This window comes from Elephas maximus, chromosome 8 (genome assembly GCF_024166365.1).
Source record: "Elephas maximus indicus isolate mEleMax1 chromosome 8, mEleMax1 primary haplotype, whole genome shotgun sequence".
NCBI classification, from domain to species: domain Eukaryota; kingdom Metazoa; phylum Chordata; class Mammalia; order Proboscidea; family Elephantidae; genus Elephas; species Elephas maximus.
In genome coordinates, this window is record NC_064826.1 from 14,425,317 (window position 1) to 14,439,360 (window position 14,044).

A 14,044-nucleotide genomic window follows, 5' to 3' on the forward strand; every position below is an offset into this window, starting at 1 on the left:
GTTAACGATAATACCAACAGAAGTTGAGGAACATAAAATGAAATCTCACTGTCTTAATTGCCTTCAGCATTAGTCTGGTTATATTCACAAGTTTGAGGGTTTTTATTTTTTTACTTAAATGTGAAAAGAATAAAAGTAACTTTATGTTAAAGGCACAGCAAGGTTTCATTCTCCTCTATTCTTTTCTTGCTCCCACTTTTTTTCTTGTTGGCATGTTTCTGTTGGCTCCCACTCTGATATTCTGATAGGTACAACTTCCTAACCAGTTGTGGTTCCTCTACCTGGGATCTCTTCATATTCAGTTTTAGATATTATTACATTAACTGTGCTCCATCTTCCATTTATCATTAACAGTGTTTATTATTAGTAGTCCTTATGACTTACTGAATACATATGTTCCGGATACTGTTGTAACCACTTGGTACGTGTGCTCTACCCTTCACAACAACTCTAGGAATTAAGTACTGTGATTCCCACATCGCAGATGAAATGGAGCCAGCAAGGTCACGTAACTCAGGCAAGGGTGAGCTAGGATTCAAAACCAGGCAGTCTGACTGCACAGTCCTTCCTCAACCACCAGCAGCCCTGGCATTAGCAATAGGAGTGAAAAATGGTGTAATATGGAAAAGGAAAAGATAAAGACACACAACAGTATAATTGCTAGTTATTTATCAAGGGATTACTGTATGCCAGATACTATAATAATTGCTTTATGAGTGTTGCTTTGTCTTTACACCAACCTTTGAGATTATTTTCATTTTACACATGATGATACTGAGGCGTAGAGTTTAAATAGCTTATCTAAGGCCATATGTCTAGTAAGTGTTAAAGCTAAATTCAAACTCCTGAACCAAAGTGCCTGTTACTTATTTGCCCACCTGTCTCCCGCTTAGACTGGGAATGTATTAAAGAACAAGCACTATAACTGGTAATTTTCTAGCGTATAGTAGGTTTTCATTAAATTTCTGTTGTTTGCAATACATAAACCCATATATAGATGCAAGAACTTAGAATCTTTGCTTCTTATATAGCACCTCTGAAGCTTAACCTTCTGTAAACTGTGTCTGAGGCACTGTAGAGACTACCGAGAGAGAATTTGACCTTATCTTTAGGAGATGAGAATGTACAGGCAGATAAAGTACAGGTATATTCAACTAAACTACAGAATAAATACAGGTATTTTTTAGAACATTTGTTGGTGTTGAAAGTTTTAACATTAAAAGTAGTCTGTCCTATAGTTGTTAGTTGCTGTCGAGTTGATTCTGACTCTTGGTATCCCCATGTGTGCAGAGTAGAACTTCTCCATAGGGTTTTCAAGGCTGTGACCCTTTGGAAACAGATCCCCAGGCCTGTCTTCCGAGGTGCCTCTTTGTGGGTTCAGACTGCCAACCTTTCAGCTAGTAGTTTAACACTTAACTGTTTGTACCACCTAGCAAGTCATTCTGTGCTAAAATCTGAAAAATCAGTGATTTTTAAAACAATTTCATTTAACGCTTCATTTTTATTAAATAAAACACATTTTAAGTAATTAAAACATTCATAAAAAGGACAGAAAATATAACAAATGCCCACATAGCTGCCATCCAGAATTTGGTAATTGTTGTTCATGCAGTTTTTGTTTATTTCTTTTATGCTAACTTCTGTGTTTGTTTTATGCTTAAAGCCATATCCAGAAGACCCAGCAGTATATAAACCACTCTCCCAGGAAGAACTGCAAAGGATAAAGAATGAGAAAAAACAGAAACAAAATGAGAGAAAACAGAAAATATCAGAAAATCGCAAACATTTGGCTAGTGTACGTGTCGTACAAAAAAACCTCGTCTTTGTTGTAGGCCTGTCTCAGCGCCTGGCAGACCCAGAGGTAAGTCTTCTTCTGTTTTTTTTTTCTCCTCAACTTGACATTTTTTCTGTTTACAGTCTTATTTGGAAATAAGTGTTGACCCTGGCCAACTGTAGGATTTCTCTGAAAATATTAAAATTTAGGAGAAAATAAGAAATTAATTTTTAATAATGACTAAGAAATCAATGGCCAGTAGTGATCTTAGCCAGGTGTCTTAATCCTTAATCTTTCTTGGTCCCTGATTCGTCAGTTGTAAAACTAGGCAGTTGAACGAGATCTTTAAGTCCACTTTAATGCCAGTAGTCTATGAAAATGTGAATAATGATTCTATTTTGCCATTAAGGCTTAGATGTGATGTGGCTGCTCTCTTTCCTTCCTCTTAACTGTAGTTATATAAGGACCAACAAGTGGAGATGCAGTTACAAGAACCCACTGCAAAACTTACTGACCTGGGTTTTTTTAATCGTACCTGTTTCTTCAAGTGGTTCTTGGTTTTTCAGAACTGCTGCTGTACTGTGTCATCATTCTTCACTCATTCATTCTTAGTCAGTTTTATGGGGAGAGGGATAATTTGATGAAGGGAAATAATGGATCAGGTTCTTTGTTATTCATTTGGAGAGATCTTAACCTTTTTGTTTGCATCTTTTTTTCTCTCCCACCACCACCAGCCTTGGTAGAGTAATGTTGAACTCACATTTTACTTGATGCCCTTGGATACGCAATCTGCTAGTTTTTAGTTTCTGATATACCAGGAAACGCTGACTAGATTTTTGGGAAGGTAGATAGAAACTCATTGACTGAAAATGTTCACTTCAGTAAGAGAGAACCAGATTGTAGAGACCTTCCAAAAATATTCCTTATGATGGATTTGCTGTAATATTCACCATGGTAGCAGTTAGAGGGAGAACTGAAGTGAATATGCTTAGGGAAGTGGGAGTCTCCAGGCTTGGCTAAGTGGGCTGAAGGTACCAGAAGGAGGAACTCTAAGGCGTCTATAGCATTTTTGTATAAAAATTAGAATAGTAAATGTTTATTGATAATGATGCATTTACTGTGTATTGAGGCTATGAGGGACTTCATCATAGATATGAAACTCAGGGAGACTTCACCCAGGATCTATCAAAGGCAGTAAATATGGCGGCAACTCAAGAGTTACCAGGATCTAGGTCCAGGGATGCTGGCAATAGTGGACTACACGATACCCAGGAGACCAGTTTCTTTCCAAAGCTAAGGGGCGAGTCTTGGGTTCATACAGAAAAAAACTACAGAGAAAGGAGAGAGCTGATTTTGGGTCTGTGGTTCAAGCTCAGCAGCTAATTCTCCTTTTTTCCTGAGCTAGTACTTACTTCCCAGATAGGCAGAATCTCCACACTTGATCGTTACCTGGAACACCGCCATGACTTTGCATCAACTCTTCTATCTTTTTTACCAACTCTGCTTTTCTTTCCTAATCAGAGGGTGCTTTTTACCTCTGAGTTTTTTTGTTTACCTGCCTCTGTGTACTCTTGCTAACCTTATTGATGTTGCTTATTGGTCGAGCTGTGAGGATTTTTATTTTATTTATGTTAAGATGTAATTCATACTGAATGCTGTAGTCTTTGATTTTCGTCTGTAAGTACTTCAAATCCTCTTCACTTTCAGCAAGCAAGGTTGTGTCGTGTGCATGTGTTATGTGCATGGAAGCAGCAGTCAAGGAATCAAACAACCTATTACACTGGGCAAATCTGCTGCATGAAACCTCTTTAGAAGTGTTAAAAACCAAAGATGTCACTTTGAGGACTAAGGTGTGCTTGACCCAAGCCATGATATTTTCAGTCACTTCATATGCATGTGAAAGCTGGACATTGAATAAGGAAGACTGAAGAAGAATTGATGCCTTTGAGTTATGGTATTGGCAAAGAATATCGAATATACCACGAACTGCCAGAAGAATGAACAAATCTGTCTTGGAAGAAGTACAGCCAAAATGCTGACGCAAGGATGGTGAGACTTCATCTTACGTACTTTGGACATGTTATCAGGAGGAACCAGTCCCTGGAGAAGGACATCATGCTTGGCAGAAGGCCAGAGAAAAAGACGAAGACCCTCAACAAGGTGGATTGATACCGGGGCTGCAACGATGGGTTCAGACACAGCAAGACTGTGAGGATTGGGCAGGACTGGACAGTGTTTTGTTCTGTTGTACCTAGGGTCGCTGTTGTATATAGGGTCGGTATGAGTCATAATCGACTTTACAGCACCTAACAGTCTTATTGATTAGAACCTACTTTTGCCTTCTTGAAACTGCTGTGCCAGTAAGTAATGGAACTTTTGTCTTTGAGAACCCTTGGATGTCATATACCTGTTTGTTAATACCTCCTGGGTCTGGTCAACTGTAGTACTTTTGGAGGCGTGCGCAGTAGCACCCAAAGGCTGGGTGAGGTTAAACCACAGTCTAAACCCGATGCTTGGATTGTAGGTTTCTTAACCTCTTCTTCTGAGCCTGTGATCTGTAAGTGGTATGAGTTTTCATTTACTTACAGAGATTTTTTTTTTATCTCTATCTCGGATAACATGACTCCAATAAAAAGAACTATACAGATATTATGCAAATTATACTATTAATGTAGTTGGTGGCTAAAGAAAAAGAATGTTATCATGAGTCTTTAAGTATATCTAAAAAATTACTCTTCTTTTATAATTTTGAAATCGTTGTTTAATGAGAGGACAGTGGATTTTTCTTAAAAATTAATTTCTGTCGTTTATTTCCCCTGAAAGCTTAGGGAGACCAGAGACCAGTGTTTTGTTATTTTTTAAGTCCTACCACTTCTCAGTAATAACTTTTTAAACAAAGCTCTCAATTTATCTGCAGAACCTTTTCAATTTTTGGAAAACTTAAGGTTGGCTTTGCTAGTATATGCAAAGAAACTTTCAAGTTGTTAATACAACTTCCAGGAGCCCTGGTGGCTCAGTGGTTAAGTGCTCAGCTGCTAACCGAAAGGTCAGTAATTCAAACTCACCAGCCACTCTGTGGGAGAAGGATGTGGCAATCTGCTTCCATAAAGATTTACAGCCTTGGAAACCTTATGGGGCAGTCCTATTCTGTCCTGCAGGGACACTATGAGATGGGATCGACTCCTCAGCAGCAGGGACAGGCACACAACTTCCAAGTCAAGAAGATCCATTTAATTTCTGTATTTTCACACAGATGACACATGCACTCTGTTTGCCAGCCGTGCCCTCCCCTCACTAGGTATTTCTGTAAGCACACTATGCTACTTTTTTTTTTTTGACAGCAACATGTTAAAAAAAAAAAAACCTGGCACAATGGCACTTAGGAAAATACCTAGTGGAGGGAGGATGTGGTTGGCAAACAAACGAGAAGGTGTCCGTTATTTCAGTAAAAATATGGTTATTTATTTTTGAATGACAAACAGTTTGATATTTGATTAACAAAACAGGTGAGTTTAGGAAGAATTAGTGCTTATTTTGAAAATAATTTTTGTACACCAGAAAGCTTCATACCAAGATTTATTGTCAAATGTATTCATTTATTTGTCAGTAGGAAAAAAAACTATCTTAGAAGATACAGTAATTAGAAGCAACGGTTAGACTAAAAGTGATGATGATGGTCTCCTGAGTCCTAAAATTTTAGATTTGTAGGGACCTAATTCATTCTTTCAGCAAATTAATTATTGAATACTATGGTATGTCAGATGCTTTGATGTTGGAGATAAAGTAGTTGCCAAGCCAAATAGAGTTGTTACCCTTAAAGAGCTTACAGATTAGTGGGGAAGACAGAATTTAAGTAATTCCAAGTGTGCTGAGCACTTACGATAAGAGAGCTATAAGCTCTTCGGGAGTATTTAGTATAGGGATTCAAGAAAAGCCTCCCTGAGGAAAGGGTGATTAAGGTTAGGCGTGAAGAATGAACGTGGGCTAAGTAGGCAGCAAATAAGGACAAGAGTGTCCCAGGTATGTGTGCTGGCCAGGGAGAGCAGCTTGTTTGAATATCTCTAGGACTTTAAAGACACAGTCATTTCATTTTGCAAATGAGAAAGTGGAGGCACAGGGAAGTTAAGTGACTTGCCTTTGATTGCAAAGCTATTTCATAGAAGAGCCAGGACTAGAATCCCCCAGATCTTAGAGTTTCTATTCCAGAGTATTTACACTAGAGATTGGTCTGTCATTCATCCGTTTGTCCATCCAGGCACACCATTGGGCATTTATAATTCTGTCCCATGACCTTTTATATTCCATGTAAGTATTCAGACTGGCTCACTGAGAAGTAGATACCTGACATTGAGTGTGTAGGTACTGTGCCGACGTGCACAGGCTCTGCTTACTCCCTGCACCTTCTGCTTTATTTGGTTCCTAGGATAGTATTTTGCTAGTTCACTGTTGTATTTAGGCAGAATCTGGAGTGTTCAACTCAATATGACAAATCAAAATTTGTTTGAACCTGTTTCTTATCAGCCACTGGCCATTCGGTAATGCTCTGAGACCCCCGTGTTCTTTATTCATGTAACTCTTTTTGTTCAATGCTAAGACAGTTCTTTCAGTAAACGTTTATTGAGTACCTATCATGTGCCAGGCACTGTGTAAGATACTGAGCATAGATCAGTGGACAAGATGGCCCCTGCTTATTTATACAAATAACAGTACAGAATGAGAAGCACTGTGTGCTCTGGGGGCACAGAGGATGGCCCCTGGCTGTGGGCAGATGTGCCCCCCCATACTATTTTTGGGGTATAATGTTCTGGCACAGGAGATGGGCAGATACTTCTGGATGAGAATGAGCTTGGCCTGCAAGTGACTTGTTTGGCTGGGAGATTAGAATGCCAGTGGTGAGAGGTGGGGCTGGTGAGGTAGGTGGTAACAGATCGTGTGTCCTCAAGTTTGCAAAGCACTGTTAGGACTGCAAAATGAAGTATTTGTAGAATCACTGCAAATGTAACAGCTACCAATGTACAATGATGCAGGGGTGTGTATTGTCAGCACAGGTACCACAACATGCCAATGGTGTGATTTTTTCTAGAAAAACTCTTAGTCGTATTTCAGGCAGAGCGCTTGTTCTCTTCCCTCACTTGTACATTATCTGCTTTCCTGTAAATTCAGTGTATGTCAAAACTGGGGGGAAAACTTTGTGCTTATATATAATACGGAATTTGTTTCTAGGTTCACTTAATTATAAACAGATTTTTCAGCTACAAAATGCCTTGTAGGACATTGAAAAGTTGTGCAGGACAATTTTTTGTTGTGCTGGACCAGCCCGGACATCGAGGCGTCCGGTGTCTCTGGCTCCCATCCACTGGACACCAATAGGGTCCCAGTCACTTTAGCAACCTCTCCCAATTAATGTTCCAGCAAATTTCCAAAACAAATAAACCAACCCCTAAGGCACAGTGCTGCACCATTGAGAACTACTGCCGTAAACTTCCACATGATTGTAGGTGCTGATACAGGACAGCCTGTGACCAGCCTGAACCCTTTGGAGCAGGCTTTTTGGCTGTGATGCCTCTTGCTGAACTGGTATACATCAGCTGGAGTATTGAGTGCAGTTCCAGACTATACCCTTCCTACTCCTCAACCCTGAGGCTTTGCTAGGAAAACCCTAAAGATCATTGCCTCAGCCATTCTTACTGTCGTATTCCTCAGGGGATTTAGGTGGAATAAAGATTGAAAACCAGTGTCTAGTTTTTTTTTTTTAGTGCGTATTCAGATTCTATCAGCTCCCCTTCTAATCCATTATGATTGGCTGTAGCAGTCATAATACCCCTATACATATTGCATCGGGCAAATCTGCTGCAAAAGACCTCCTTTAAGCGTTAAAAAGCAAAGGTGTAGCCGTGAGTACTAAGGTGCACCTGACCCAAGCCATGGTATTTTCAGTCGACTCATGTGCATGCGAAAGCTGGACGTTGAATAAGGAAGACCAAAGAAGAATTGACAATTTTGAATTATGGTTTTGGCAAAGAATACTGAATATACCATGGACTGCCAGAAGAATAAACGAATCTATCTTAGAAGAAATACAGCCAGAATGCCCCTTAGAAACAAGGGTGGTGAAACTTTGTCTCACATACTTGGAGCATGTTACCAGGAAGGACCAAGTCATTGTGCTTGGTAAAGTAGAGCATCAGCGAAAAAGAGGAAGACCCTCAACAAGGTAGATTGACACAGTGGCTGCAGCAGTGGGCTCAAGTAAAACAACATTTGTAAGGATGGTGCAGGACTGGGCAGTGCTTCGTTCTGTGGCAACTAGGAGCAACAAAGATAAAATATGGTGAAATTAATTACTTTATATTGATTAAGTTGAAGACTTGTGAGAATTAATGACATGCCAGCTATAGACTGTAACATGAAGCTTCGATCCTGTCAAGTGCTGAACATATTAGCCAAATTATAAGCACCTGAGAATATTATCATGTATGACTGTTTGGAAAGAGAGGAATATATTGCACACACTTGAACAGGTACTTGCAGAAAGGTTTCACTGAAAGAGGGCATGCTTGCTATTTGGAGAGATTGTAGGAGCAATAGGTAACTTTTAGTTAAAGGACAAAATTTAATTTTGAGGTAGTTACAAATCATGGGACAGGTTTTTGTAACATGTTACATACTGATCAGATTAGCCAAGGTTAAGTTTCTAAGAGAAGCTAAAAGAACTCATGTAAAGATCACAAAGTAGAGGAGGTGAGATGAATGCAAGGGAAAAAAAACCACCAAAATCACCGAGTAACCAGCTAGTAGAGACAGAAACATGTAAATGTGTTTCCCAAATGTTATTTATGAAGAAAAGAGAGAAAAATGCAGGAGGCCATTGAGAGGTGGTAAAATGGAGTAAGGTTCAACAGAAGGAGACTAAGTATGTACACAAGAATTGACCGTAAAGCAGAGAAGGTTGAGGGGTCGCTCATCGTATTTGAATTTGTAGTTTATAAAAGTGTTTTTATTTAATATATTAAATATTGTATACAATCAATTTATGGGTAAAGACTGGCTACTTACGTCTGTCCTTGATATCTTATCTCTGTCTTTAATACTCAATTTTGGTCATTGTTTTGAGAATTACTTTCTTGTAAGGATCATCTTTAATGACAATGTGGTTAGAATCTTTGATCTGGTTTGTATTTAAGAATATTGTGCAGGTAAGATCCCATGGGTTATAGGTACAGATATTAGAACATAGAAGATAATACCAAATTTAGAGAGTCTCAGTTTCTATTCACTGGGTCAGTAAAGAACAGCTTTTAGACTTTGGTGATGATTTCCTGTAGGTCAGCCCGACCAGTTGTAATTAGGAAGTAGTCACATTCATTAGAAAACTTAAAAAATTAGTATTTTCCTTTCTTTGAAGAGGGATGGTGAATGTCCCCATTACATGGATGATGTTGATGAAAATGGGGACAGTTTATATGTTATTTCTTCTTCTTTTTATAGGTTTTAAAACGACCAGAATATTTTGGGAAGTTTGGTAAAATACATAAAGTTGTCATCAATAATAGCACATCATATGCAGGCTCACAGGTAACTGATTATAGGGATTTTTGCCTTTTCTCCCTGTGGACTGGGCTTGACCTGGGCTGTTCAAAAAGGAAAACATGCTTTCTGTGATTAGAAAACAGGAGGGTCAAGGACCTAAGCAATGTAGTGCCCTCTATTGGTGGGATGGGGAATTTTTGGTGCTTATTTGTCCCTTACTCGAGGACACTGGGTATTTGTCCCTTCAAGGACTTAACAGTGAGTTGGTGGTAATAAGAGGGAAAGAGTAAGACAGAGATTTAGTGATGGGGTGCACGGGAGAGGCAGTTGACTCTGTTATCAGGCAGTCTAATCATTAGTGACTTCTAGTCAGTAATATTTTCAGATACACTGAAAACTTAATAGAGCATCTCTCTGTGGTGATATTAGCAGATAGACATATTCCTGTAAGTTGCATTTATTTTCGGGAGATCCTCATTTGACACAGTGTCTTGAAATCTTATTTTTTTTAATCTAAATTTCAAAGTTTTTTTCTTTTAACCTTGATAAGCCTGTTAAATGGTATTTAACATAAATAAATAAATAAATGACAAGCCAGAAATGGTATTTTATTCATATATGTTATAGTCTAATTAAAATCATTTTTGTTACAAGGTGGTAGTATACTGTTCAGTCAAAACCACTACTACTAACTATTATTATTACTGATAGTAGTAGAAAAGTTCTTTGGAATTACCTAGGCCGGTTGCAAGAGAATTTTTTTTTTTTTTTTAGTATTTGTGTAATTTGAAATTAACAACAGTGGGATGGGATGTTTTCACTTTAGGGTCCAAGTGCCAGTGCTTATGTCACCTACATCCGGTCAGAAGATGCTCTCAGAGCCATACAGTGTGTCAACAACGTGGTGGTAGATGGCAGAACACTTAAGGTAATAGGCTCCTCTTGAGTTTTTTCAGGGGGTGGGAGATAAGATAGAGTAAGTAGAGGAGAACCTAGCATTTACATATTAAATTTGAAGGCAGATTCTTTGAAGATTCCTTCTTAAGCACCCATGCCAATATACATATCTTATTTTGTGAAAATGAAACCGTTATTCTTCTTCTCATCAGAAATAGGTAATGGTTCTGATTTGTTGTCCTGGCGTATTTGGACACGGATTAATTCAGGTTTGAGTGAATGATCCCACCAGGCAATGCTTTATGTAAGTGGAAGAAAGACAGCATCATTGGGAAAAAGAATTTGCCACCATATGCGCCCTGAGCACTTAAAACACGGAGCAGATTTTGACTGTCTTTTCTCCTGGGTGCTCAGGTTCTGAAAACCATAGACTGAGATGTTTTCTTGAGTTCTTCCAGATGAGTGTCATCTTTAACAAACCTCTCAGTAGTGGTTCTGTTCTCTAGTATTCACAGCCATACTTCTTATTTTGTCATTTCAGTGCCTTGTTTTCAGTGAAGAGAAAGCATTGACCGTGGAAATTCTGATTGTGGTGTCAGCTGACATTTTGTGTCCTTTTTCCCCTCCCCTCCTCCTCTGCAGGCATCTCTAGGTACAACAAAATACTGCAGTTACTTCTTAAAGAATATGCAGTGTCCAAAGCCCGACTGCATGTATCTACATGAACTGGGGGATGAGGCGGCCAGCTTCACAAAAGAGGAAATGCAGGTAGTAAAGTCATGTGAATTATCAGCTTTGCAGAAAAGGGAGTACTTTTTCTTTGTAAGTTAAAAATACAAAAGCAAACCTAGAATTTTTTTTAAACTGGTATTACTTTAAAGTAGTATGTTCCAAACAAAGTGTCCCATGAAATGTCAGTTCTATAGGATACTGTTATAATAAGAAAGAAGTCTGTGGTCAGCTGAGTTTGAAAACGTTAGATTCAACGAAGGTTTCTTTGCTGTAGGTTTCTTCTCAGAGTCTTTAATGGCCTAATACATATCCTTATACCCAAGAGGGTATATAGTACCCAGTACAACCAAAACTTAATGACCGCGGAAAACAGTTGGAAATGCTACTTTAATAGAAATGTCAGCAAAATTAAATCTAAGAGGGATACTGCAATTATTAGCTGGGTTTTTTGCCTAATCTCTATTCTTTACAGAGCTTGGTAGAAAAAAATACTCTGTCAAATGATGTTGATGAGCAAACGTTTTAAAAAACAACGCTCCCCATGAAAATGTCTGCTGAGCCAGTACCCTGTAAAGGGTGAATTGAAGGTTTAATATCCTATGTTCTTTTTTACATTTCCTCTTCTCCTGTTTACTTTCAATTTGTAGTATAAACATGACTTTAGAAGTAAAAATGTTGACCATATGGCATTTTAAGTAAGGGTTGTACCCAAGCACAATACTGCATTCCCCGTTGTAGATGAGGACTTCGCATGGTTGCTGGGGACTTGTGCAGGGGTGCTTCTCATTTAGAAGGCGGGGGCACTCGTCGCTGCCGTTCCTTCTCCAGGCCAAACCAGAGAGAGCCTGCTAGGGGTTCCTGTAAGAGGAGATGCTCAATAAAATCAAATCTCACCTTTTTTGACTTGGAGTTACTGCAGATTAAATCCCATTATAATAAACACTTTGGAGTTTCTTGACACTGATGTCTTTATGATCAAAAGACAGTGTTAAAATTAGGTCCTTCTGGTATTTAATAAGGATGGATAACTTACCGATTTTCTTACTTATTCAATAACTGCTTGTTAATCTTTTTTTTTAAATAAAATATAAATTTTACATAGTTTTGACTGGGATAGAGAATATATTACACTCATAAACACTATTACAATGAAAATTTCTATCAAAAGGTTCCCAAACCCCAGCTGATCTCATTTTATGATTCCAACCAGTGCTGTCGAGTCGATTCTGACTCACAGCAACCCTATAGGCCAGAGTAGAACTGCCTCATAGAGTTTCCAAGGAGTGCCTGGCAGATTTGAACTGCCGACCCTTTGGTTAGCAGCCGTAGCACTTAACCACTACGCCCCCAGGGTTTCCATTTTATGATTATTGAACAGTAAAAGAAATTGGACAGTCCCTTGTAACTTACTTGTAACGGGATTTAACCTGTCTCTTACGAACTGCCCCTGTAGAATCATTTGAATATCAGTTTGAGCTTTTTTGTGGCTAGTGAAAGCCATAGTATCTCCTGAACTATTGATTGCAGAATGAATTTTCAAGGCATTTCATGTTTTAAAGATGTAAATTTCACATCTAACTGTTCTTTTTTCTTAGTAATTTAAATTCATTTCATAGTGTTGTTCTGAATTCGCCTAGCTTTTCTTTACCTGAGTTCAAAATCACTTTGAAAAGGAGTTTCTTTGTAAAAACGCTTCCTTAGTGTAGAAAGGAAATTTGAATCAGTTATGGCAGAAATAAGAATATCTTTTCTTGTTACTGCATAACTCAGAATTTAGTTTTTAAATATTTATAGGTGTAATTGGAACAGGCAAGGTCCTTGGAACAGGGAACGATGCATTGTGCTGTTTACAGTACAGTCAGGCTCAATTAAATGGTATTGCCCTGGCTGGTTTTTATGGTTTTGTTTTTGTTCTGTTCAGTTTTGGTTTTGCCATAGCATCTTTTTAAACCACAGTTTTTACGTAGTTAACATCCCTGAAGGTAAGTAAAAAAGGTTTTAATCAGTCTGTCATTCCAGTCATGGTATACATGCAGATAGCAAAAGGTTATTCAAAGTGATTTCACTGTAATTTATTTTTGTGTATAACTACCTTCCACAGTCAGTGTTTATTTTCTCCCATAATGTTTGTGACATTGCCTTCTGATACACAGCTACCTAAATAGAGTTAGTACAGCGTTGTCTTATGCCTAGAGCAGAGATGGGCAAACTTTTTCTATAAATGACCAGTTAGTAAATATTTTAGGATTTCTGGGCCGTTCGATTTCTGTCACAACTACTCAGCTCTGCTGTTGTACCATGAAAGCAGCCATAGACCATATGTAAATGAATGAGCATGGCTGTGTTCCAATAATAGTTTATTTACAGAAACAGGTGGCTAGCTGGAATTGGGTAGAAGGCTATAAATTGCTGACTGCTGGTTTAGAGTTTACATTAATTTTTATTTTACTCTTGGTAACAACAGAGGAAAGGAGAGGATAAAAACGATTTTTACTTGGTGTCAGGTAATGAGAAATGTAGTGAAATTCTTCATCTGTGTGCTACTTAAGGCATTAATCTCTAAAAAAGAGTGATTGATTTGGGGTGATCTTCAGTAATTCAGTAATGCCTGTTAGAAAGAGACTTAATGCTTATGTGAAAGATGTGGAAGTAGGTTTAAAACAGACTGTCTCATTTTTTTGAGCTAGTGAAAATGCTGTCTTAAATATGCTTTTCTGTACCATAAAGTGGTTTCCTATTGATGAAATGCCTTCATTAAATTCAGGGAACATATATCACGTAGTCCTGCTGGAAGAACTTTCATTGGTCTAGAAGTTTTCTGATATCATCCTCACAGGTTTCTATGATGTCATGAAGAAACTTTATATGTTTTATACACCAAACCTGTTGCTGTCAAGTTGATTCTGACTCATGGCAACCCTGTAGGACAGAGTAGAGCTTCCCCATAAGATTTCCAGGGAGCGGCTGGTGGATTTGAACTGCCAACCTTTTGGTTAGCAGCTGAGCTTTTAGCCACTGTGCCACCAGGGCTCCATGTTTTATGTAAAAAAAAAAAATTCAAACTCATTGCCATCAAGTCCATTGCGACTCATAGCAACCCCATAGGACAGA

At 38.4% G+C, this 14,044-nt stretch overlaps 1 protein-coding gene across 6 annotated transcripts in view; it reads left to right on the top strand.

Annotated features, from left to right (window-relative positions):
- The window catches only part of CNOT4 (CCR4-NOT transcription complex subunit 4), a 144,727-nt gene that overhangs the window by 83,882 nt on the left and 46,801 nt on the right, over positions 1-14,044 (top strand). For all 6 annotated transcript variants that reach the window (XM_049893363.1, XM_049893365.1, XM_049893364.1 and 3 more), the window contains exons 3-6: positions 1,664-1,861; positions 9,263-9,349; positions 10,131-10,232; positions 10,844-10,969. In XM_049893363.1, coding sequence (XP_049749320.1) covers positions 1,664-1,861; positions 9,263-9,349; positions 10,131-10,232; positions 10,844-10,969 — 513 coding nt within the window. The remainder of the gene's footprint in view (positions 1-1,663; positions 1,862-9,262; positions 9,350-10,130; positions 10,233-10,843; positions 10,970-14,044) is intronic.